We start from the raw sequence: 22,657 nt of genomic DNA, 5'->3' as shown, positions 1-22,657 counted from the left end.
TTTTGGGTGCCACAGGTCTCTGCACAGTTAGGGCGTCCCCAGGAAATGCTGGAGAGTCAAACATCATCGGGGGCTTCTGTGCAGCGCACTGGCACTGGACCCCACACCCCATGGAAAGGGAACCCATCTCCCCAAGACTTCCTGACCCAGGGCCTTGTCCTCCAAATCTCTCAGCCTCACTATCCATTCCCAGCTCCTCAGCTCTTTTACACACACACCCTTGGGTAGCTGTGAAATGTTTACCAGTCTTTAATATGGGAGGGAAATGCATGATGCATTTAAAATACCAATGGGGCCCCAGCTATAATAAATGAACCAAAGCTTTTTGATCTTGAATCAACTGGAGAATTTTGCATACAAACTGAGTGTTAGACTCAAGAATTTGTGTTAATCTCTTTAGATGTGTTTAATGGTATATTATGTAAGAAAGTGTCGATGTGTTTTAGAGATGCATGCGGAAGTATGCAGGGGTAAAATGACACGGTGTTTGAAATTTGTCTTAAGATACTTTGGCAAAAAGAGGGGAGTTGATGAAATAACTGTTACAAACTCTTGATAATGGTGGAAGCTGAGTGATGGGTTTATAGTGGTTCATTACAAATTCCACTTCTGTGTATGTTTGGAACTTCTTATTAAAATGAAGGCTGGGGGCGGGGGTGGAGGGAAGCGTTTGTTAAGAGAATTGTGAAAAATTCCCTAGAATGTCATCTTAAAGATGCCCCTCTTTAAGAACTTTCTCAAGAGAGCCAACTCGGGAAAACTCTCCAATTGTATGCAGACTCCTGTATGTGCATATGTGCATTTTCCCCGGAAAAACCTCCACAGCTTTTTTCGGAGGCTCAGAGGGGTCGTGACCTCTTCCCCCCACCCCCCGCCCCCCGCCCCCAAGATTAAGGATCTGCTACCTTACAGAGGGAACCCTGTTTGAAGTCAGGTTGCCTCCTCACCTCCAGCTGATCACCGCGGAGTGCGCCACAGGCCCGATGTGGCTGTGTGACGCTGGCCAGGCCGGCCCCTCGGATCGCTTTGCTCCACCTGTAAACTGGGGTCACGGGTGGTCCACGCGGCCCAGGGAGGAAGGAGTGTCTGGGCCGCTAGGCCGTCAGCCTCGCAGGAGACCCACACCTAGCGATGCCTCGACGCTCGCCCGGGATGCGTCCTCCGCGCCCCCACCCCCTCCAGGCCCCGGCCCGTCCACCTCCCGCTTGGGGCGGCAATTTGTCTCCTTTTGAACCCCCCGCCCCCGACGGGTTTCCCCCTTTGATTCGCGGCGCGGAGGCTCCCCCACCCCACCCCCGCTTTGAAATGCAAACCCGCCCGGGCTGGGGCCGCGGGCGCCCGGGGCTATAAAAGGCCTGGGTGGGGCGGGCGCGGCGGCAGGGCCCGCGAGTTCAGGTGAGCAGTCTGCTCGTCGGGGCGGCCGGCAGCGGCGGCTCCAGGGCCCAGCATGCGCGCGGGGCCCCGCGGCCACCATGTACGTGGGCTATGTGCTGGACAAGGATTCTCCAGTCTACCCCGGCCCCGCCAGGCCCGCGAGCCTCGGCCTGGGCCCGCAAGCCTACGGCCCCCCGCCCGCACCCCCTGGGCCCTCCCAGTACCCCGACTTCACCGGCTACTCTCACGTGGAGCCGGCCCCCGCACCCTCTGCGGCCTGGAGCGCGCCCTTCTCTGCGCCCAAGGACGATTGGGCCTCCGCCTATGGCCCCGGCCCTGCGGCCCCCGCCGCCAGCCCAGCCCCGCTGGCATTCGGGCCCCCTCCGGACTTTAGCCCGGTGCCCGCGCCCCCCGGGCCTGGCCCAAGCCTCCTGGCGCAGCCCCTCGGAGGCCCGGGCGCACCGTCCTCGCCCGGAGTGCAAAGGCGGACGCCCTACGAGTGGATGCGGCGCAGCGTGGCGGCTGGAGGCGGCGGTGGCAGCGGTAAGGACCCCTCCCTCGCCCTGCGCCTTTGGAAGGATCCCCTGGGCACCGGCAGGTGCCAGAGCGAGACCCAGTCGCCCCCTGACTGACCCCTGTCCCGGCCCCGCAGTGGGCTCCCCGTTTGGGCCTCCCTGAACCTCTCTGGTCCTGGGGTGCTGTTGTCTCAGCTCCCCCTTCAGAATCCCAGACCACCTGAGCCTTAGTGGGCACGCCCTGTGCTTCTGTATAGATAGGGAAACTGAGACCCTTGAAAGTGACGAACTGCGCCTTGTGGTTGCCTGGCGAGACTGGAACGCAGGCCCCCAGATGTAAAGCCAGGGCTCTTTTAGCAACCCTGGTCCCCGCGGTCCTCCGTTTCCTCCAGCCCTACGCCAGCCCGGAGAGGAAGCTGCAAACCGTCCCCAGAAGGGGCGATGCGCTGCCCTTGTGAACATAGGCACCGCTTTCCTTTCCACGTCTCAGTATCCCCTTCAGTACAGGGAAGACATTGGTGGGTCATATCCTTTGGACCGAAAAAGAGCCTCCTTCGGTTAAATCGGTGTGGGGGTCCCTACCTTACCATCCCAGGGTCCTCCATGAACTCTTGACCCCGGGGGAGGGGAAAGCAGGAGCAGTTGGGAAGGTGGCTACTGTTTGGCTCCTGAGACAGTGAACCTCCCGCCCCCAGGCAGGCCTCTCTGATCCACCCTCTTCAAAGGCAGAGGAGGGGGCAAGACAAAGGGCCGGCTTTAATGAGGGGCGGCCTGACCTCCTTTATAGGTCCCCCCTTTGTCATGTAACAGGCTGCCCCTTGGCTCAGTAGTGACTCCTGCCGGCCGGAAAGTGAACACGCTACCCCATTGTCCCGACTGTGTCTGGCCTGTCCTGACAAAGGCCACCTGGCCTTAGGGGCGGGAAGTTGGCCTGCCCACCCTTTGATGTCCAGGCCCTCCCCCCTACCTCCAGCTGGGAGGAAGCCTGGGACTTCCCCCACCTCCTCTCTCTCTTCACCCCCATGTCCCCACACACACTCCTCACTGGCCGAGGCAGATGTTGGGCAGGTCTGGCTATAATTGTAGTGCCTTCTCGGGAGGCCCAGGGACACAGAAGCCCCGATCAGCCTCCAGAGGCCTCCGAGGACTGGGGGGGGGGGGGGGAGTGCCCCAGCTGTGCCACTCATCTGTGTGACCTTGGCTAAATACTGACAACTAGCCTTTATGGAACGCTTGCTAACGGACCAGGCACAGCCTCTGACCTTGCCTGCATGAACCCACTTAATTCTTAACAACATTATTGTAGGCACTATTATCAACCCATTTTTAAGAAGAAAAATCTATGACCCAGAGAGGTTAAATCCTTACGCAAGGCCATTTAACCAGGAAATGGTGGGGCTAGGATCTGACGCCTGGCCCACTGACCACCCGGCCTGTGTTCTAATCCTCTAAACAACACCTTCTCTCGTTAGTCATCTTTCCTGGGTCTCAGTTTTACCATCTGTGACCTGATAGGGAAGGTCTCGTACCTTTGGTTTGGTTATAGAGGGGCCCTTTCAGAAAAATCTGGTGGCAAATACAAATCTCCCTAGACAAAAAGTGCCGCCTGATTCAGTTGACAATTTGAGGGATTCTAGAAGCTCCAAAAGGATTTCTCCATTGACCCTGGTTGAGAACCCAGCATTAGGTTAAATGAGAGGAGGTGTCTGGGGCCACTGACCCTCCCCCCCATTCTGTGTCTGTTCCCTGGAGAAAGAAGCCGGCTTTTCCTGCTCCTCTGTTCCAGTTGCTGCTTCCTCCTGATCAGGCAGCTTTGGAGATGGGTGGCGAGGCGGTGGGGGGCGGGGAGAGGGGCAGGGGGTCCAGATGGAAGAGGATTTCTGCAGGAGAGAGGACTTGGAGAGGGTGCACCAGTGGGGGTCAGAGGACAGGTGCGAGACCTGGGGGCACTTTCAGGCTGTGTGATTTGGGGCAAGTCACCTTTCCTCTCTGGGCAGAGTTGCTGCGTGTGAACCCCGTCCCAGCCTCTGGTCCCAAAGGTCATCTGAAAACTGTTGTCCCCCAGGCAGACAGGGGGCCTTGCTGTAAGTCTGCCCAAAGCCAAGACACCGTTCCCGTGTTTACTCCCAGGAAGTAGGAAGAGAGGGCCAGGGGAGGTTTGCAGGCTCCAGAGGAAAGTGGCCACTCCAGAAGGCAGGTGAGACTTATTCTGCTGAGGGCACAGCATCTCCAGCTTTCTAGAAGCTAGAAGCTGTTGCCTGTCTGCCCAGGAGCATCTGACCAGCACTACTGAGATTAAGATGGGGCAGGATTGGAATGGGGTTCCAGATCCTCCCTGAGAGAGAGGCCAAGCCCCACCCCCACCCCCACCGTGGCCTCAGTTTCTCCTTCTGAGCCATGAAGACCCCGGGGCTCCGGGGTGTTGCCTGTGTGATGCTGCTGTCTAGGATAGCAAAGGGAAGATCGGTACCTGCCAGTACACCCCTCCTCAAACGTTGCCAGCCCTTCCCCTCCTCTCCTGCACCTGGGCTTCTAGCACTCCAGAACATCCGAACTGGACAGCTGGAGACCAGACAGGGTTGGAGACCCAAAGCCCAGGGTCCTTAAGAAATTTACTAGCTTCACACAAGTGGAGGCTGCACTGGAATAGATGTCGGAGGAATCTGTTAAAATTTCCCCAATGGTTTCCGGTTGGGAAATCTATCCCCCCTGAAGTCTACAAGGCTGTAGAGCATTGGCCCCTGGCCCCTGCCTGCCTCCCCCACCTCGTCCCAGGTACTTACTCTGTCCTTGGCCACCAAGCCCTAGACGCTCCAGCCTTCTTTTAGTTTCTCAGATGTGCCGTGTCCCGCCACCGGTCCTGTGCATAGGCTGTTCCCTCTTCCTGGAGACTCCTTTGCCCTACCTCTTTGCAGGCCTAGCTCCTTCTCACCCTTCAGGTCTTAGCTTAATGCTCAGTCCTCAGAGAGGTCCTCCCTGATGTCCCAAGGAAGGCTCCCCCATACACGCTGGTCATCTTCGCCATGTTTCATTCAGAGCGCTAACCCCCCGTGTGTGTGCGTGTGGTCCGTTTCCCCACCTGCCACAGTAAACGCCCCGTGAGGTCCAGAGCCACCTCCATTTGAGCCATCCCTACATTCCAGATACCATCCCAGTGCATGGCGTTTAGTAGGGGCGCAGTACGTTTTGTTGAATAGGAGGAACAGTAGTAAGAGAGCTCTGAGCGAAGAGGGACACGTGAGATCTTGGCGTCGACGCGTTCCTGACGGCCCCAGCCCCGGAGATGGGACTGCGACGAGCTGGCCAAGCTCGTGCCTGTGGTGGAAGCCTGGTCGCCGCCCTCTCCCTCTTGGGACGGTACTCCAGCCTCAGCGAGGAGTTGGCTGAGCTGAGGCTGCGACTGCCACCTCAGCCTGGTCCCAGGGAGGGACGGTGAGAGCTGGAAAGATGAGGGAGAGGCTGTTGGGCTCCATTCCGTAATCAACACGTTAACCAGTTCAGAGCGATTGCTGTCACTTGACCGAGGCCAGGATAGGAAAGGACTACAAGCGTTCTAGTCTGTGGTCTTCCCCGTTAGCACATACAAATACCAGCCTTGTCATTAAGACGGTTATACGTCATCCTCTGTCAAAGCCTCAGCATCTGTTCCTCGTGAATAAATAGTACTTCCCAGGTTGGTGGCCTACGGGGTGGCTGATGTCCCACACAGCCAGGGAGATGCTCACGGTGATCATGAGTCTGTGGCAGCAGGGTTTAGGTCTTAGTCCAGCCCCTTCAGGTTTCAGATGGAGAAACTGAGGCCCAACGAGGGGATGAACCCTCTTCTCCCCACCACGTTCCAAATCCTCTTTCTTGGCCCATTGCCACAGCCACCAGCGTGGCCTCTCACCTTCCGCCTCTCTCTGACACCCCAGCTGTCTTTGCAACCATTCATTACCAGATTTACCTTTGCGAGGCACATCTCCTGATCAAGAGCATTCCACGGCTCCCCACTGCCATTGGACTTGCCGTTTTGTTATACGCCATTTTGTTGCTGTCAAATCCAGCCCTATTTCTGTGGCATTCAGTGTCCTCTTGAGAGGGCTATTGAAGCCACTCTCTCACTGGTTTGTCTAGATACAGAAATGCCTACTGGGGGGTGGCTTGCAGCTGGGCTTCAGAGCCTCAGGCCTGGGACTGCACTTCTGTTAGAAGCTGCATGGCCTCAGGCAAGTTACCTTGGATCACTTCTCTGAACCTCAGTTTCTTCCACTATAACATTAGGATAATAACAGGATTGTACCTTGAAGCAATGGTGCCCATCAAGCCCAGCCCCTGTGCTTGGCATTCAGTAGGTGCTTAGTATATCAGTGCCTATGACCGCCTCTGCCTGTTCTTAGCAGGTGCCCGGAAACACACATCTCACATTCCCTGCCTCTCCAGTCTGGCTCCTTCAACCTAAATTACCCACCCTTCCCTCCTTCATCTTCACCAGTTCAAATGCCGTGACTTCACTGCCACTGCCACCTCCTCTAGAAAGTCCTCTTTGGTTTCCTCCCCTCCAAGCACTACATCACCCTTGTTTCAACAGCATTTACCACTATCTTGTTTACTCCTTCCATCTCCCCCAAGGACCGGTCAGGGTCAGCCCCATCCTTTCACCATGCCTGCCCATGGCCGGAGCTCATGATGAAGCTGATAATCCCCACATTGGTTGCATCCCCACCTAATGTGCCAGGCAGTGTGCCAAGAACCTTGCATGGGTTTTCTCACTTAAGCTTCGTAACAACCCTAAGAGGTGTGAGGATCTATTATTAGCCTCATTTTACAGATAGAGTTAATGGGGCTCAGAGAGGGTAAGGAACCTGCTGAAGCTCTACAGCCTAAGGAGCATCTATCAAATAAAGCAACATGCTCAGCAGCCCCAGACCCCTTCTCGTGTGCGTCCCAGCCCAGGTGGGGAAAGGAGGCTGGTCAGGGAGGAGCTGGAAGACGCTGATGGGGGAGGGTGGGCACAGCAGGGCCAGGCTGTTTAAAATTGGCTCTCTAGGCAGAAGCTGTATTTGACACCTCGTCTCTCAGATGTAGCTGGGAAGGGGAATGACCCAGTTAGAAGGTGGCAGAAGGCTTTTTTTGGTTGGGTGTTTTTTCCCCTCCTGCTTTGGCCGATATTGCTGCTGAGAGCTTAGGAAATCATTCTGAAGGTCCAAAACGGCTTTGTGAGCTGTAGGGGCTGGCTTGTCGGTAGGAAGTGATCTTAATGTGCTGGCCCTCTGATTTCTGTCCTGGAGCTCCTGGGATTTGGAAACAACGTTTGCATCTGGAGTCAACATGAGTTAACATGCTGAACCCTCCCCGAGCCACACCTCAGCCCTCAAGCTTGGAGGGGTGCACAGAGAGGGAGCAGACATTAGTGGAAGCCAAGATTGGCCCTTCAAGTTCAACACCTTCCTGGGATTTCCCATTGCTTTTGCAACTAAATTCAAAGCCCTCACCCCACGGCTCAGAGCTCTCCTGGTCTCTCCAGCCTCACCGTGTTCCTCTCCCATTCATTCATTTATTCATTCAGGCAGGCAGACTGGGGACTCTGGCCAGAAAGGCAGGCTGGGGATTCTCAGGGAGCTGGCACTGTCTGCCCTTTACTCTTCTGCTCTCTGCGACAGGGCCTTTGCACATGCTGTTCTCTCTTTCTGGAACATTCCTCTCGTTGATATAGAAACCGCCTCAACCATCAGGTCTTGATTTAAATATCACTTCCTCCAAGAGACCCCCCCCCTGCCACCAAAATAACTGAAGGCGGTACCCCCACCCTCTACCCCTGCAACTTAATCTGGCTCTCAGCTCTATGCTTACTTTCCTTCATGCTTATCCCAGCTTGTTATTATTTTGTTTGTTTTTAATCTGCCTCCCTCCCGTGAAAGAGGGGAAGGAATGACTTAACAAATAAATCCTGAGTATCTACCATGGTAATAACGACATGAAGCAGCACCTACTAAGTACTCAGCAAGTGCTTAGCATTTTCTCAAATGCAGGTATTTCTGACCCTAGAACTGCACATTTCTGCATTAGATTAGTGGCTTTGGTAAGGCTCTGGGAGCAGGGGAGCTGGACGGAAGGACTGAGGTTGAGCTGACTAGTTGATGGGTTGGCTGTGGGAGCCCCAGGTGCCTCTTGGGCTTTTTGCCTGAGTTTCTGGAGGGTGGTAGCCATTTGCCAAGATGAGGAAGATCAAGGAGCAGTCGATTTGAGTTGTATCTTCAACAAAGATTCATCCGGTACTCACTGCATGTCAGGCACTGTTGTGGGGCTGTGTGAGCAAGATGGCATGGTCCCTACCCTCACGGAGCAGACCGGGAACAAGTCACTGAGGGGAGGGGACTTGCAAAGGCCACCCCGTGAGCTAGGGAAGGGCAGGAGCCTAGAGCCCCTCCCTGCATCCCCCCCACCCCCAGAATGTGTGACCTAGGAACCCAGGCCTGCAGATAATTGGGCAGGGATTTGATTTCCATGGTGACCCGGGGAAGGGTAAGGCTGGAACGTGCACTTGGACATGGCTCAGAGAGGCCTCCAGCTGTTCAGGCCTGGGGGAAGCCTCAAAGGGCCACAGTCGCTGTTTGCTAGTCTTACAAGGGCTGTTCTGGGTCAAGGGCACCCCTTATTTTTTGGGTGCCCCTGTGGAAAAACCTGGGGAAAATACAAGCGGGCTGTTGATGTAAGAGCAGGCTGCTTTGCAGACAGGATGAGCACAGTCCGCTTAGGATGCGATGCAGCTGTGGGCATCTGGCCCGAGGGAGGGTTTTGGTCTAGGAGGGCTGTCCAGTGGAACTTTCTGTGATGGAGAAAGTGCTCTCTATCTCTCCTGTCCAGGATGCTAACTGAAACTAGCTGCATGTGTCTGTCAGGCACTTGAAATATGGCTTGTGAGGCTAAAGAGGTGAATTCTTAATTCTATTTAGTTATTTTAAATGTAAGTAGGGGCTTCCGAGTGGCTCAGTCAGTTGAGCGTCTGACTTCGGCTCAGGTCATGATCTCACGGTTCGTGGGTTTGAGCCCCATGTCGGGCTCTGTGCTGACAGCTCAGAGCCTGGAGCCTGCTTCACATTCTGTGTCTCCCTCTCTCTCTTCCCCGCCCCCCCCACCCTTGCTCACACACACTCGCTTTCAAAAATGAATAAATGTTATAAAAAAATTAAAAAATTAAGTAGCTCCGTGTGGCTAGTAGCTGTCATATAAGAAGGCACAGGAAAACTGCTCCTGAGAGTTCCTAGAATCTCTAGCTCATCCATTCCCGACAAGCTCCTTATTCTCCACCGAGGAGCCTCTCCCACTTCTGTCTCTGCACTCAGCTTCAGCTTCATCATTGACTAGATTGTATCAAGGATTGCCTCGTTCAATAGGTTCTCACCCCTGATCTCCACAACTACGGTGTATCGAGGAGGAATTCATGTCCTCAGTGTGCAGCTGTGTACGTGGGATCCAGAGAGGTTCGGTGCCTTGCCTGGGTTCACATCGCCGGTCTGCGGCCAGGTGGGAGTACAGCAGACAGGTCCACTTGACCCTGAACTTTCTATCCTCCTCACTGCCTCCTGCAGCCCCGCCAGGCCCGTGCCTCCATGGAGAAAACAGGGCAGGGGACGACACCAGGGTGGTCTGGGAGGAGCCGGTGCAGGGCCAGCTGCGTGCTGTGACTGGGAAGGATGGGGGGGGGGAAGAGAAGCTTGCTTAAGGCTGCCGGACCTCCACCCCCATGCCAGCCTCACCCCTGCTCCAATGCAGAACCCTGATGGTTCAGGAACCCTGATGGTTCAGCTGGAAGGAGGACCCAATCAGGGCCCAGGAGATACCCTCAGGGCCCAGGGAGGGACATCCATTCATCATTAAAGCAGCCAGGTTAAGGCTGCCACAGAGGAGGGCCCACGCCTGCTGGTGGGATGGAGAATCAAGCCCTAACTGAACATCCACGTCCAGCAGCTGGGCCAGATCTCCCGGCTCCCAGGCCAGTGTGCTCCTTGCCCTGCGGCTCCCCATCAGGCCACATTCCTCCCTCTCCCTAGGGACCCTTCCGACATCCGCTTCTGCAAATAGCCCGGGTCTCCTTGACATCCCCTCCGCTCTTTGCCCTTTACAAGCTGCTTTCCCGTCCAAAGCCCGAAGAAGTTCAATCTCTCTCAAGTCCTTTGGCTAAATCTGGTCAGACCTGGGCCCAAGCCCTTAGAGGGCTCAGGGCTGCACAGAACTTCAGACTCTACAGGCCCTCAGAGCAGACCCTCTTCCAATGCACAGGAGAAACTGAGGCCCAGAGAGTAGAAGAGACTTATTCCAGGATGCACAGATGGCACAGAACTGGGCCCAGGACTGACTTCAGCTAGTGGCTCAGAATAATACTCACGGGCTGTTAGAGGTGGCCGGAGAGCAGGATGCCATGGATCTGGGCTGGAGTGTTTATAATAAGCTTACCTGCATGCATGTGTGTGCACTGCGTGTGTGTGTGTGTGTGTGTGTGTGTGTGTGTGTGTATGTGTATTAGGGGGTAGGTTGTGATACACAGTCATGGTGGGGCCGGACCACACAGGGAGACAGCATAGAGGGTTGAGGCTGGATTGGTCAGAGGGCCAGAACCGGCACTGTCACCCCCAAGGCCACAAACCTAGCAGGAAGAGGGCCCAGGAAGTGCTGACCCAGGGCCGTTGGATTTTCCTGGAGCCACCCACCCTGCCCTGGGGGCAGACGCTGCACTCTGTCCTCGCCTGGCCCAGGCTGGGTGGGGAGGCCGGCGGCAGGCTGCTGTGGCTCCTGTCCCCTTCCCCCCAGCTGGGCAGGCCCCAGTATCCAGGCTCTCAGACAGGGAAATCAGCCTTAGAATTCTTTCAGCAAAAATAACAAACACAACCAGAGAATCAACAAACATTGGGAGCCCCGTGTTTCCAAGTTGGAAAGCACCTCTTAAATAGTCCCCCACCGTCCAGATCCACTTCCCGGCCCTCCTGCCGCACGGCTCATCGGGCCACAGTTGGGAATGCGGAAGATCTACCCATCCTTGCGCACCTACTAAGTGCCAGGTGCTGTGCGAGGTGTCCTCCCTCTATCTCGAATGACCTGCTGTGCCCCTAGTGTGCCCCTGGTGAGGGAGACCTCACACTGCGTGAGAGGTTCTGGAACTCTTCAGCAGACCTGGGTTTAAATCCCACCTGCCAGATGTGTGAACCTCTCTGAGCCTCAGTTTGCTTGCCTGTAAGCAGGGATAACAGTTACACAGTTGCATAGATTGTTGAGACTTATATAAGCATCTCACACATGGACGTGTTGGCCATTATGAGAACAATAGTTCTTCGCCTTTTATGGATACAGAGCTCAGAAAGCCGAAGTGATTAGTCCTAGATCCCCCAGGCAGTGACACCCCCCCCCCCGCAGCCATTGACACCTCCCCCCGCCCCCCAGCCAGTGAGAAGCTGTACTGAGCAATCCCAGAGGTCTGTTTGCCCAGACCTCCTCATGCCAAGGTCACCTGACAGCTAGTCACGTATCAAATCCCCCAAGTCCCATTTTAGCCCCACTGAATCTGAATTTCTGGTCTAGAATCTGTGCTTTTAAAAGCTTCCCGGGACCTCCAGGGTGCATGCTTTCAGAGATGGGGAATCTGCTGCCTCTACAGCAGCCCAGTGCACATGGATGGGCCACTCATCGTGTCCCAAAGCCAGAGAGCCAGAGCAAAGAGAACGCTTCTCATGTGGGTGAGTTATCCAAGGGCCTCCCCTGGTGTGCTCACCATCCCCCTTCCCCCCCCCCTGCACTGGCATCTAGCCTGGAGGGTTATTCATTAGGGGCTGGGAGTGGCTGGCCTCCGTCAGACACCTGTTGCAAGAGCCCGGACTTCCCTCTCAGCCCCAGCATCCCAAGGGCCTGTAAATCATTCATCCCGGGGCCCTCTCCCTGCCTGCTGCTCTCACACACCTCCCTGCCCCCTCCCTCCGAGGCTCACAGGAGGGGTAAGGGAGGGTGGCTTGGGGCAGTCAAGAGTTCTGGCCCAGAGCTGGGACTGGAGCCCAGGGCTCCTGATTGTCATTAAAAATACAAATTCATGTCGCACATGGTGAGAAAAAGAGAGAGAAGAGAGAAAGGAAGGAGGGAGGGAGGACAGAAGGAAGGAAGGGAAAGAACAAACAAGGGGCACCTGGGTGGCTCAGTTGATTCAGCCTCCAACTTTAGCTCAGGTCATGATCTTGAGGTTTGTGCATTCGAGCCCTGTGTCAGGCTCTGTGCTGACAGCTCAGAGCCTGGAGCCTGCCTCTGATTCTGTGTCCTCTCTCTCCGCACCCCCTCCACTCATTCTCTCTCTCTCTTAAAAACAAACATAAGAGAGAAAGGAAGGAAGGAAAGGAGGGAAAGAACAAGGAAGGAAGGAAGGAAGGAAAGAAAGAAAAAGAATCATCTCAAAGACTCTTGCCTCCTCACCTTCCTGAGGACCCACAGCTTCTGGCTCGCTTTCCAGGGGCAGCCTCTGTTATTGGCTTGTATATTCTTTTAGAAAGAATTCTATGGGCACAACATATGTGTGAGTGTGTGTGTGTGTGTCCCCTCACTTTTATACAAAAAACAGTAACATACCATTAGGTTTTTTTTCTCAGTACATCTTAGAAGTTGCTCCATATTGGTATGAAGAGAGCTTTACAATTTTTTTTTAATGTTTTAATTTTGAGAGACAGAGAGAGAGGGAGACACAGAATCCAAAGCAGGCTCCAGGCTCTGAGCTGTCAGCACAGAGCCCAATGCAGGGCTCTAACCCACGAACCTCGAGATCATGACCTGAGCTGAAGTCGGCCGCTTAACCGACTGAGCTGCCCAGGCCCCCAATATAATGCTCCTCTTCATGAATGTACCGTGTCTTATTTAGCAAGTCCCCCAGGTGTAGACACATCCAGTGTTTTTAGTCTCTGTGCCTTTCAAAGCAGCCATAGCCTTGGGCACTGTGAAATGAGCTCCTGGATTTGGGATTAATGGGCCACAGGGCGTGTGCACGTTAGATGAGGCTAGGTGTTGCCAAGCTGGGCTCCAGGGAGGCTGTTCCAGTTCTTACTCCCTGGCCAGCATAGGGGACCTGGTGGTTCCGGGACCGCGGTGTGACCCCAGAGGTTTTGTTCTTGAACAGAGCCACTTTCCTAGCAGTAGCGAAGGTGGCCTTCGAGAGCTCCATTAGGCCGAAGTTGGCCGGTGGTGCCTGAGCCCACCAGCCCATCCCCTGGGCCCAGGCAGGAGGCGGCAGGGCCTGGGGGCTGGGTCTGCCCTCACAGCTTCACTAGAAAGAAGTACTTATGCAGCTCGAGCCCTGTCTCCTAGTACCACCCCCTCCTCAAATCTGGGCTGAGTCAAGCTACAGCGTGGGTGGCCTTATCCCACTGCCAGGCAGGATGGCCATTGGCAAAGATGCCTCCTTTCTGAGCCTCGGTTTCCCCCCATCTATGAAGTCGGATGTGATGGATCCCCACTTGTTCATCAGAAAAAATGGGAGTGAGTGCTGGGTGCCTGAGGAAAAGGCACTGCTGGAAACCTCAGGCTGTTTGGGTGGGAAGGGAGCTCTACGGCCCCACTTTAGGCTGTGAGTGTTCTGGGCATTTTCAAGGGCCCACCCAGCCTGTGGACCGTCCAGCCCCAGCCCAGGGCTCTCGGCAGCCTGCCCTCACCATGGGCTGCCTCCTCCCCTCCCAGAAGTACAAGTCCAACAGTGGTCTGCTGTTTGAGCCAAGGCTTAGGAGACCTCTGAGGCGGGGGGGCTCTATGGACCCTAAGCCTGATGGGGTGAGGAGTTGGGCCAAGAGCAGGGAGTGGGACTTGAGACCAGGTGAAACGGCCTTAGGCAAGTCCACACTTGCGGAGGGCAGGCGGGGAGGGGGGGGGCTTCAGTGACCCTGACTGTTCAAGAAGGTTGAACTAGAAGGACTCACGAGGCCAGTATAACCTGCTGGAACGCTCAGTGTCTTCATCCGTAAAATGGGAGGAGACGAAACTGAGTCCTTCTGGCTTTAGCCCAGTGAAGATTCAGCGCTCTGCTGGGCTCTGGGGGTGGTGGCATTGGGCAGAACGGTTTTTGAGTTGGCGTTGAATTTTCTAGGCCAAGGCAGGGCCCATCTGGAGCCAAGTGCTCAGCATCCACTCCCTCGTCCAGGCCTGGCCTAGGGCCCAAGTGGTCCCGTGCTTACATCAGGTGGTGGGCTGAGGTCAGCGGGCGTGGAAGCGTCTAGTGCGGTTCCGCCACTCTGGCAGCAAGCCCGAGAAGAGCCCAGAAACATCTGTCATCTCCCTTTTTCCACAGAACCATTTGGCTCCTGGGGACCCCGGGACTGTCCTGCCAAGCTGCGTGGGCTTAGTCGTGGGGCGGGAGCTGGAGGAGGGGTGGGTGGTTGGCGCAGGGGTGCTGAGGGACAGGCAAAGGCAGAGCTGCGACCCTGGGGGGTAAAGGCCAGGCTGTGTGGGGGCAACGGGGTGACGTGGGGCAGGGTCGATGGTTTTGCAAGACCCGCCATGCCCTGGTGGGACACATGTGTGGGTCTGAAAGTGCTTGCGTGTGCCTCCTATTTATAGCTGAGTGCTGAGCTTATGAAGGAAACCGATGTTGAGGCAGGCCCCCGCGCCAGCCCAGGCCAAACATGACTCTTAATATTCTCTCCAGACAGACCTCTGATCCCGGCCCCAAAGAGAGCGCTGACATTAACCCCAGTCGGTCCTTACATCCAGCTCCTGGCCCCCGGCTGAGCTCTGTAGAGAAGCCAAGCCACAGCCTTCTCTCTCCAGGGTTACTGCAGGCCTATCTGTGCTTCCTCTTCCTCTTGCCAATCTGTCCTCCATGCAGCAGCCAGAGCCATATTAAAACCTACATCAGACTTCCTGTCTCCTGGGCTCAGAACCCTGCAATGGCTCCCATCCCAGACTGAGTAAAACTCAGAGTCCTTTTCATGGCCTATAAGGCCATGGACAACCTGCCCCTCTGTCCTTGCTCACGGCACTCTGGCTATGCCAGCCTCCCCACTGTTCCTCACTCAGGTCAGAGGTCAGACATGCTCCCACCACAGGGCCTTTGCACTTGCTCTTCCCTGTTCCTGGAACCCTCTTCTCCAGATACCGGCATGACTCTTTCCCTCGCCTCCTTCAGATCTTTGCTTGAATTCCCCTTCTCAGTAAGACCTTCGTGGAATCCATTTAAAATCGCATACTCTTTCCTCCCCGAATTCCCAGTCCTCTTTCCTGCCTTGTTTCTCTCTGGAATACTTATCCATTAACATATCAAATACTTAGTATTAATGTATCAAATTATTTTGGTCTAGCTCCCTCCACTAGAACCTAATTTCCCTGAGAATAGGAGAATTTTCTAGTTTTGCTCACTGGTATACCCCAGTGGTTGGCCCACAGCAGGAGCTCAGTAAATGTCTGTAGCCTGAGCCTGAGTCACTGCTCTGTGCCAGCAGAAGGCACAGCAGTGTGGATGGCTCTGGGCAGGCGAACCCCAGCTTGGGGCTTGGTGTCATGGGCCAGGGCTTTTTGAGGTATGTGACAGGTCCTCAGGGCCACCAGCAGTCTCAGTGCTTTCTGTTTGGTTTGGGGGCCAGCAGCCGCCAGGCGTTTGACCGAAATTGAGGAGCACTCCGCCCCTCCCCCAGGAAAGAGAGGCAAGCTTCTGCCTCTGCCTATGGTCGCTCTTCCCCACTCTTCTCATGTGCTGGAGAGAGGGGCAGCTACTCGTCATTAGTCTCCATCTGGCCTGATCTGCCAGGTGCCCCTCTGTGTCACTGGTGTTAGTACCTGTGACCTCAGGGTCCTGAATCTGAACCACCTGAAGAGCTTGTTAAAAATGCAGACTCTGCCCCCAAGCTTTCCAGGTCTCGGAGTCAGGGATGGCCTGTGTTTTTCACAAGCTCCCCAAGGGTCCATTGCGGGTCTGGAAACTGCTGGGTTAAAGCCGGAGGAGCCGGCGATCAGCTCCACCAGCAGCCTGCTGTGTAACCCTGAGCAAGTTGCTTCCCTTCTCTGAGCCTCAGTTCCTCCTCAAATGGGCATGAGAGCAGTGCTTGCCTCTCGGGTGGGGGGTCTCCAAGCCTGACCCCTGGGGAATGGTTGTTACCCTGGGTCCTTCCCCGCCTCAGGATGCTCCCTCGGGGGCCTGGATGTCTTCCTCCCTGGGGCCCCGCCCACACTCCTCTCCTCTCCTGGCCCCTCTTCCTCTCAGGTAAGACCAGGACCAAGGACAAGTACCGCGTGGTCTACACCGACCACCAGCGTCTGGAGCTGGAAAAGGAGTTCCACTACAGCCGTTACATCACCATCCGGCGGAAGTCGGAGCTGGCCGCCAATCTGGGGCTCACCGAGCGGCAGGTGTGTGTGGGTACCCCCACCTTAACCATGGGAGCAGGACTGGGAGTCTGGCCTCTAGGCTGTCAGGCAGATTATGGACTTAGTCAAGGGAAGAGAACAGAGAGGTTGAGTCTCCGGCCATAGTCACACAGCATAGCGGAAACTGAGCTGCTGCCAAATCGTCTCCACTTGGGACAATATTCACTGTCTCTGACCTCTAACAGGGGTCGGGGGGAGGGCTAGGGGATCTGATTAACTTTAGGCTACAGCAGCCTATCATGAGTCCTGTTTACGTCACGAGGAGGAAGCACAGGGAAGCCTTCTTGCGGGAGGGGTGTTAGAGCATGGCCTTAGAAAATGGGGACAGAGGAGGTTACAGAGAAAGTTGTCTTTCGGGCTGTGGAGCAGGTTCTAGAGGGGAGGGTGTATTCCGAGTCCCTGAATAGTGTGGGTGGTGGTGCAGGAGGGAGGCCACACACCCCACGTGGAGAAATAAGAGCCCGGCTCTCCACCCTCTTTCGACTTAGCCCATCTCTGTCCTCCGATGCCACAGGTGAAGATCTGGTTCCAAAACCGGCGGGCAAAGGAGCGCAAAGTGAACAAGAAGAAGCAGCAGCAGCAGCAGCCCCCACCGCCCCCACAGCCAGCCCACGAAGTCGCCCCCACAGCAGCGGGGCCGCCCCTGGGGGGCCTGGGCCCCAGCTCGGCCAGCCTCCTGGCAGCCTCCTCCCCAGTGCCTGTTAAGGAGGAGTATCTGCCGTAGCCCCCTGCCCCGCCTTGGGGGCCGGAGGCCCGGGGACTCAGATGCTGGGCATGTAGCTCCCGTTAAGGCCTAGGAGGCTTGGTTTGAGTCCCAGGCCTGCCACTGACCTTCTCGGTAACCTTGGACAAGTCGCCCACCCAGCCCTTGCATCCCCTGGCCCATCTGTGCAGTGAGTCTGTGGGAGAAGGACATTTCCACTCCTGTGTTCTAGGCCTCAGGCGGGTAAGGGAGCCCAGGGTGGGAGGTCTCAATCCCCAGAGGGCCAGGTGAGTGGCCATAAGTCCCTAGGTCCCACCTCCCCCTCCATAGGTTCAAGGGTGGGAGGCCCCTGGAGGGAATGCACTGACTCTGGAGAAGGGGCAGAGCTGAGAGCTTAGCCTTAACTGTAAAGGAGAGGGAGGGATGGGGGGTGGGGAGGGATGCGGTCAGCTCACACCTGCCTCTTCCGAGGGCTCCCCTCCGGCTGCCCCCCACCACCACAAATTGCCCTGACCCCTGTCCAGGCTGGATGCAAAGCACAAAGCCCACAAGACGGAGCTGGAGCAAGAGGCTCTGGTGACGGACCCCTCTGGACTGCAGAGCCCTACCCCTCGCTAGCACTCTCAGTGGGGCCTCCGGACGGGGCGGGGGCAGCGTCCACCTGCCTAGTTTCTGCCACTCCACTAGGCTCTCCCTTGGGGCTTCCTCCAGACCAAGCAGAGCTCACAGCTGGGCAAGTGTTGCACATAGAGTGGAATCTCTTGGATGCAGCTTCAAGAATAAATTTTTTTTTCCTCTTTCAAAAGATGTATAAAAATCATTCTTCACAGCATTAGAGGAAGATGCTGACGTAGCATAATAAACCGCCCTCACCCTTCCCTCCCAACTGCACAGCCTCCCCTCCCCACCCCCCCAGTCTCAGTAGACCTGTAACAAGGTCACCTTAAAACTGTGTTTGAAACAGATCAAAATAGGACATTGTTAGATTAAGTCTATGAGACTATGTAAAGGTTTTTTTTTGCTTTAATGTTTATTCATTTTTGAGAGAGAGAGAGATACAGAGACAGAGCATGAGTTGAGAAGGGGCAGAGAGAAAGGGAGACACAGAACTCAAAGCAGGCTCCAGGCTCTGAGCTGTCAGCACAGAGCCCAACGCGGGGCTCAAACCCACAAATCGTGCGATCATGACCTGAGCCGAAGTCAGACACTTAACTGACTGAGCCACCCAGGCACCTTGAGACTATGTAAAGTTTTAAGTCCATTTTATAAGCAGAATCATCAGACAACCCAAAACTTCAGGTTTTATTTTAATTCCTCAAATACTTTCAGCTCACATTTTTCTTTCAACGGATGATACTCATTGGGCACCTCCATGTGCCAGGCATGGCTGAGCCCACGGAATGCACAGCTCTCACCCCACAAAAGTTCCCAGTCCGAGCTATGCTCTGGACCTCAAAGGAACAGGGCATCCGGGGAGCCCAGAGTGGGCTTCCAGCTTATGCCAGAAGGTCTGGGAAGCTTCCTGGAGGAGGTGATGTTTGGATTGAGGCCTAAGGGTAGGCGCTGCCAGACCAACAAAGGAACAGCATGCTCATAAAAAAGAATACTAACAATATGAACTTAAAATATAATTTTTTAAAACTCCAGAGACAAGCTGCTGATCTCAACTCCCAGGGGCAGGCAGAGGTCTGGGGAAAGTTCTGGTGTCAGCTGCCTTCCCCTCTGTTTACTGTTCTGGGATGTGGCCCAGCCATAAAAAGTGCGCATAGCCTGCCTGCCTGCCCTTTGCTCCTGGGGCAAGTGACAGCAATGTGCAAGGTGGAGCCAGTCCCCACACAAGACCCTCGGAGCAGCAGGCACGTCTGTCTCCTCCTGCTGGTGGCCTGGCTGACTTCACAGCCTCCCCAAAGATGCTGGGCATCTAAGGCCTGGGAACAGGACCGGACCAGGGGAAGGGCTACGCTTCCCAGAGCAGAGGAAGAGGGTTGGTGGAAGGTGTGGTTGGCTGCGAGTGCATACAGTTTTCTGATCTTCAGAAACAGTTGCTGTGTGACCCTGGGGTAACTGCGTCTCTTCTCTGAGCCTCATTTCCCCATCTGTAAAACCAAGGCACTTGTTCACCAAAAGGAAATGGTTCAGGTCAAGTCAGTTTGGCCAAGTCCTGCAGACTCATCCCTTCCGGGAGCGTCACAGGGGCACATTAACACATCAAAGGCTCTGACATGTCCAGCCGCAAAGAAACCCTTTGAATTTTCTTTAATCCAGTATTCTCCATGCTTTGCTACCCAGGAGCACCCTACTAGCACCTACTAGTGCCCCAGTGAGCACCACACACTCTGGAGCGTGGGGATGCTGTGGGCTGGAGGGCCACGCTTCGGCTGTGGCTCCGTGGTCACCAGCACGTTTTGTCAGATGGCCTGGCCTCCAGCGTGACTACCTCCAAGCTCTGAGACGTCAGGCAACTTGCTTAACTTCTCTGATCCTCGGCCTCCTCATTTGCCAAATGGAAATAAAGTACTTTAACCCAATCAGAATGTAGCACAGAGCAGGTGCTCTCATTTAGCCACCTGCTTATGGGGCTGTTGTGCCCTAATGCGAGATGCTGGCAGGCCCGCCCCAACCCCCAAGGCTGAGGACAGACGGTGGCTTGGAAGATGAGGCAGGGCAAGCCTGTCCCCAGCCACAGGAAAACCTCTGTCTGGCTGGAGGGCAGTGGCCAGGCCCGGCAGGCTGGGTGAAGGTCAGGGGGCTAGGTGGGGCCCACAAGTGGGGCTGATCACATGTCCGTTGGTGTTTGAGCTCTGGGAAAAAGGAAACTTTTATCTAAAACAACTTCCAAGCAGTGCCATGGGCAGCCTTGTGAGGTAGTGAGTTCCCTGTCCCTCAGAGGGTTCCACCAGAGACTGGGGCGTTGTGGCTCAAGAAAGGGACTTCCTCATGTCCTGTCAGATCCTGCAGCCAGCCCAGCGCTGAAAGGTATTCCAGCTTTCCTATCATTAGGAGCTGCTGTGGCTTCTGTTTTGTCTATAGCAACTGTATGCCCTCATTCCCCCCAGGGAGAGCCCCCGTGGCTGGAGACTGGGGGTCCAGACGAATGTCAGATATGGCTTGACCTAGCCGTCAAAGGCCCGTGGCCTGGCCATGGCCTCTAGCAAGCCAGAAGCACACACATGAGCACTATGTTTTGGGTGCAATTTCCCAAAACTGTAGATCCCTGATGCCGTGCTAGGAACCCCAGTCTGGGGAGCAGTCCCATCGATTGCCAAGAGATGGCCGTGGGTGGAGTGGGGAGGACCACAGCTCCACTCTAGGGGAGGACTCAGCCCACTCTAGCAATAGAAAGGGTTTTTTGTCCCCCAGGGGATGTGTGTATGCAGGCAGGTATAACAGGTCGTGATGGGGGTCTGTCCCAGGAAACCAGCCTGGCTCTCGGGAGATGAGGTGCCCCCCCAATGGGATGCAGACCCTTGGGAGCACAGCAGCCCTAGGAGAGGGGGCTTTGGAGGGTAATCCTGTCCCAGCACGGCCACTCCGGAGCCACTTTTCTCTGAATCATACCAGATGGACCAGCAGTCTGATTCCTCATTTTTCACAGTCGCCACTCTCTGGTGTAACAAAACACATGCTCTCCAGCGATAAAGTCTGAACGTTTTAGCAAATTAAAAATGTTTATTTATATGCATTTAAAAATATCTCTGCATATAATAAAAGGAAGCACATTTTCATCTAACTCTTTCCTTAAATCAGCACACATCTCCATTTGACTTCTGGTTTGATGTGAGACCAGGAGAAATGAGACAGAGAGAGAGAGAGGTGGGAAGAGGGGAAGGGAGATAGATTGTTTCCTGGTTGGGATTCCTGAGTGCTGTCTTTCCGCCAAGTAGTAACCAAACTTCTTCTGGGAGAGGGGAGAGGGGACGTCAGTTGCAGTAACCGTCAAACACGCTTGGTAGCTAGACTCATGGCCAGTTGTGTGATCACAAGACTGAGGTTTCAGTGGGCAGATTGACCTATGTGGACAGTATCTTCTAGAAGATGTTGGGATTTTGTTTGTTTGTTTGTTTGATGAAGCCAGACTTTTCCAACAAGGACTGTGGTGATGGAGCAGAGGGTGACAGAAAGCTGTGATCTGGAGGGCAGAGCCTGAGTGGGATCAGAATCTTAGATGCCAAGACCAACCTGCCTCTACTTCATGCAGAGATTATGCAAGTCCTGCCTTTTCTGGGCCCTGGTTTCCCCATCTGAAAAGAGAGAGCCTGGATCCATTTGCACTCGCAGCCTCGGTGACTGCCACCCATGTGTAGGGTTCGCCCCATGATGTGTTTGCTTGTGGAAGGGTAAAGATCCCGTCTTGTTCCCTCCCATCACCCCAAGGGTGGCTCTTGGGTGCAAGATGCAACTGGGAAGAGGCCATAACGAGGCCAGTCTTCCAGGGCTCTTGAGTCGATGCCTCCCCTCTATACTCTCTTCCTGTGGTTCTCTGGACCTTCCACCAGGTCTAATGAAACCCAGGTACCAATGGGAGGGGGTAGTTCAGTAAAGCTTCAGCCTGTCCTATAAGAAAAGAGGTGACAGCCCCTAGGGAAGGTGGGGGGTCCTGTCTGGGCCTTCCTGGATTCAGGAGCTGCTGGTTTTTGCCTTCTTGGCTTCTCTCCAAATCCCAGAGCTTCTGTGCTCTGTGTGACCTTGGGTACATGACTTCTCTCCTCTGAGACAGGTTCCTCGGGTGCAAAATGGGGATGCCCAAACCTGTCTTCCCAGGCTGTTGGAAAGAAGTACAAATTAGATATTGGATAGAAGCGCTCGTCAAGAACAGAGTAGGGTTCAATGAGCGTTCCTTCCCTTCACATTCAGGTGCCAAGGGCTCCTTCGTCCTACATCTGAAGAGCCCCCCGCCTGCCCTTGAGACCAGGCTTAGAGAAAGGAGCAGCTGGTCTTGCCTCCTCCCAGGCTCCAGGGGTGTGAGAGGCAGCAGACCATTATCCTCACTTCCCCAAAGGCCTCCCCATGTTGGCTGATGATGGGGTAACGCTGTGCTTTAGTGTCTGAACTGGGACAGCTTTGAGTGAAAGGGGCATGGTTCGTAATGCATATGCCTGTCCACTAGCTTATACCAGTTCAGTCCCATAGAGCAATGAACACGAACTTTCTAGCTAATAATTCCCCATCCCAGTCACAGCCCACGCGGACCCTCGCACTGCTCTGGGAGGTCAGTCAGGCACGGGGTGGCTGATGGCTTGGCTTAGAGATGTGAAATTCTAACAGTCCTGAGGTCACAGTGCTGGTGGGAGGAACCCAGAGGCTCATGATCAAAGTCACAAGCCATCTGTACAACACGGCGATGCTTGCCCTGTCTATTCTTGCCCCAACCTCCCTGTCTCTTTTCATTCCAGGCAAAGGAGGAACGTTCAAGACCTCCACTAGCCCAGAAGGTCCATGATGCCTGACTCTGTCACTGGTGTCACTCACTAGCTCTGTGACCTTGACTCAACCTCTCCGCTTCAGTTTCCTCATCTGTAAACTAGGGATGGCACCGTCTGTCTCTCGGGGTCACTGTGTGGAGATAATAGGACCTAGCCCAGCATCCGGCACAATAAATGCAGGTAGAGTGGGTGATTGGAAAATATCTGATTCATGGCCGCTGTTCCTTTAGTTGGCAGAAGAAGCTGGAAACCTATAGTCAGTCAGTACAGGTCAGCTGAGCCCC

General features: G+C 55.1%; 1 protein-coding gene across 1 annotated transcript; it reads left to right on the top strand.

Moving 5' to 3' along the window:
* The first annotated feature begins 1,472 nt into the window (after positions 1 to 1,472).
* Positions 1,473 to 16,971, top strand: CDX1 (caudal type homeobox 1). The gene is made up of 3 exons (XM_039239433.1): positions 1,473 to 1,917; positions 16,084 to 16,229; positions 16,762 to 16,971. Exons 1-3 carry the CDS (start codon positions 1,473 to 1,475, stop codon positions 16,969 to 16,971), a joined length of 801 nt encoding a protein of 266 aa, XP_039095364.1.
* Positions 16,972 to 22,657: the final 5,686 nt, after the last annotated feature.

Source organism: Hyaena hyaena, unplaced genomic scaffold (assembly GCF_003009895.1).
Source record: "Hyaena hyaena isolate Hyena2069 unplaced genomic scaffold, ASM300989v1 scaffold_157, whole genome shotgun sequence".
Lineage (NCBI taxonomy): Eukaryota > Metazoa > Chordata > Mammalia > Carnivora > Hyaenidae > Hyaena > Hyaena hyaena.
Note: the sequence above shows the minus strand (reverse complement) of the source record. Positions and strands in the feature narration are given on the sequence as shown.

Coding starts and splice junctions, on each gene's coding strand:
- CDX1 (XM_039239433.1), top strand. CDS start 1,473: ATGTACGTGGGCTATGTGCTGGACAAGGATTCTCCAGTCTACCCCGGC. Junction 1,918..16,083: donor TGGAGGCGGCGGTGGCAGCG/GTAAGGACCCCT, acceptor TCTTCCTCTCAG/GTAAGACCAGGACCAAGGAC. Junction 16,230..16,761: donor TGGGGCTCACCGAGCGGCAG/GTGTGTGTGGGT, acceptor CCGATGCCACAG/GTGAAGATCTGGTTCCAAAA.